This window comes from Panicum virgatum, chromosome 9N (genome assembly GCF_016808335.1).
Source record: "Panicum virgatum strain AP13 chromosome 9N, P.virgatum_v5, whole genome shotgun sequence".
Taxonomy (NCBI): domain Eukaryota; kingdom Viridiplantae; phylum Streptophyta; class Magnoliopsida; order Poales; family Poaceae; genus Panicum; species Panicum virgatum.
The window spans coordinates 43508011-43511044 of NC_053153.1; the positions used below are offsets into that span (position 1 = coordinate 43508011).

The window sequence follows — 3034 nt, forward strand, 5'->3', positions numbered from 1 at the left end:
GTTTTGCGACACACATCAAATCAATTATTTAAAACTCTTGAATATGGACGGGGTGCTCGGCATGTGAGGGAATCACGTGGTGATAAAAAGTCGACCGGCGACTGATTTCCCAGCCTCAATCTCTGTCGACCAGGCGGGAACCACGCTAAGCTTTCCTGCTTACTTGCCCAGCACCGCACAAAATCTCCGGCAGACCCAAAACCCCTGATCCGGAACGATTCCCTCATGGCCTCCTGAAAAAAAGCGCCCGGCCCGAGCGGCCGAGCCGTCCGTTCGTGCGAGCCCCTCGGCCATGCACGCAACACTCACCAACACTTTCCAGCTCCGACCCGGACACGCGCCCCACCCTACGCCGCCCGCGTCGGACTCGAACCTACACGGCCGCGCATAAATGCTCAAGCCCGCCGCCGCCAACATACGACGTCACAAACTACTCATCCCGTGCCACGCAAGAAAGGATCGGAACTCGCAGCGGCGGCGGCAACCAAGATGGCGGCCTCTCGACATGACGCGAAGCAGGCGGAGCAAGAGGCAACCGTGGTGCTCCGGTGCTTCGACGGCGTGATGGTCCCCGTGCCGACGGCGCTCGCGCGGCGGCGCTCGGAGCTGGTGGCCGCCGCGGCCGGGCAGCGCGTCGTCGACGTGCCGGGAAACGTCTACGGCCCCGTCGTCGCCATGGTGGCCGCGTACTGGGAGGGCCACGCCGCGGCGACGAGCACCGCCGCCGCTGCGACGTTCGACGCCGCGTTCCTAGCGGGGCTGCGGCACGACGCGCTCGTGGACCTCATCCACGCCGCGCACCAGCTGGGCGACGCCGCGCTCTTCGAACTCTTCAGGTCCCGGGCCTGAGCGACCAAGAACTCTCCCCCACCATCGGATCAAGCTCTTGTGGTCCAAGTTAATCGAGTTTCTACAAAGCGGGTTTTGTAGTGTCCCAAGCGTTCCAGTTTCCTGTTTTTTCTTTCTTCTGTAGTAGTACCAGTGTTTTGCCAAGAGGACGAAGTTTTGATTATAATTATCGGAATTTTATATTTTGCGTGTGTCACGAACGGCACAAGCAGGGTAACTCGCCGGCGTCCGCGCGGCACTGGAGGCGGCCAGCGTCGCCGGAACAGGAGGGATGACCGGATGAGAGAGAGCCCTGATTCCCATACATAGTCTTGGCCCGGTGGGCTTCGCAAATACAAGGCCTCATCGCCCAGTAATGGACACGCAGGTCTAGCCCGTCACAGCGTGGTGTTGTGTTCGCTAAATATTTCGTCAAATATAATCCGGGCTAAATCTTATCTTAAACTAATAAGTTTTGTTGAATTTATATAAATCCCCTGAATTGAACCCGAACATAATCAAACTACAAATTAATGAACTCGGTGGAATCAATTACGGGACACCTTAATGTGATTGAATATTGGAGCATTAAGGTAAGAACCATATCCCTATCTGCCTGGTAATAATGCTCGTTCATGGGCATCCAATAACAATGACAACCTAAAAAATCAAAATGCTCGAATAGAGCATACTCTCTCCGTCCCGAAATGTAAGACATTCTGGGAGTATTTTATTGTGTTCAGATTCATAAAATGTTCAATGAATCTGGACACACAATTTGTCTAGATTCAAAGAATGTTCAATGAATCTGGTAAAATAATAGAATGACTTACATTTCAGGACAGAGGGAGTAAACCATAGAAAACAGTGTCAGTGTCTACTCCAGGTCCTATAGGCCCGGCTCACCAACTCGTTCCGAGCTGGATTTCCCATTCCTTCCCCAACCCTCACATATTATCCTTTCGGGGCTCTCCTTTAACTTGGAGATATCAATTTAATTATGCTTTCACTTGTCGATGTCAATTCAACTATGTTCAATATGAGTTATTGTTGGAAATGATTATTCCTTTAAACATTTTTCCATCCTTGCAGAAACAACTGTGCATTAGTCAATTTTGACATCAATGTCATGAGAAGAGGAATATATATTTACTACCTATGTAAATTGGTGATACTTAGGTGCACCTCCAACACTTTTTAATTCAAAATTTTATACTAATTTTTCAAAATAATATCTGATTTTAAAAAAGTAACACAAATTTTGACCTAAAAAGTATTGTAGGCGCACCTAAGGGCAATCCCAACCCAGAAACTATATGATAGTTTCCATAAATGCCACCTCATCAAGAAACCACTTTTAAAAACTATGAGTTCTAATGCATAGTTTCTATGCTAGTTTTTATGAGAAGAGAAATTTAATGTCTTCATTTATTAATTACAAATACAGGTTAGTCGATTGTGGTAAGTATCCATGTAGCCTTCTTGCTGCCACACTACATCCTACACATTCCATAATACACTCAAATATGTTCAAACAAAGCATATATATTTAAATAATAATTCAAACAAAGATTGCTTTACTTCTATAGGCTAAGCTGCAGCACCTCCGTGACTGGGAAGGGGACAGGGCGTGCGAGCAGGGGAGGGACTTCCCGGCGGCTGCAGGACGCGCTGCAGAGCGTGCTCGCGACGAGAGCAGGGGAGGGACTTCCCGGCGGCGGCAGGACGCGCTCTGCAGGGCGTGCTCGCGGCGGGGCCCCAGCCCCCAAGCGCGCGCAGGAGTAGGGCTACAGGGCGCGCACAGGAGGGGGCTGCAGGCGCGTTCGGCCGCGGGGCGAAGTCGAGGAGGCGGCGGCGCAGCAGATCCGGAAGGAAGGGAGAGAAACGAGGAAGAAATGATGGGTACTGGTCCAACGGGGTGTTGACAGCCAAATTTGGCACCTGCTGAGGTCGACCGGTCAGACCGGTCTGGTTTGTACAGTCCGAGTAGAATTAGGGTTTTTATAAAGAGTCCTCATGTAATCCTACTCGTGAAGGAGTACGTCTTCCCCGGCCTATAAATATAAAGACTAAGGCCGATTGAGATTATTCCCAATCGAATCAATACAAAAAATTGCATTATTTTTACCTCTCAAACCCTAGTCTTTTCCAACCCTAGATTGCTTTCTTCCTTCGTCCCGGCGGAGTTTGAATACGTTCTGAGTGG

The 3034-nt window shown here is 49.9% G+C and overlaps 1 protein-coding gene across 1 annotated transcript; it reads left to right on the forward strand.

Annotated features, from left to right (window-relative positions):
* Positions 1-316: 316 nt before the first annotated feature.
* On the forward strand, positions 317-1031 carry LOC120692989. Its single transcript, XM_039976394.1, has one exon. The coding sequence runs from the start codon at positions 490-492 to the stop codon at positions 847-849; it is 360 nt and encodes a 119-aa protein (XP_039832328.1). The 5' UTR covers positions 317-489; the 3' UTR covers positions 850-1031.
* Positions 1032-3034: the final 2003 nt, after the last annotated feature.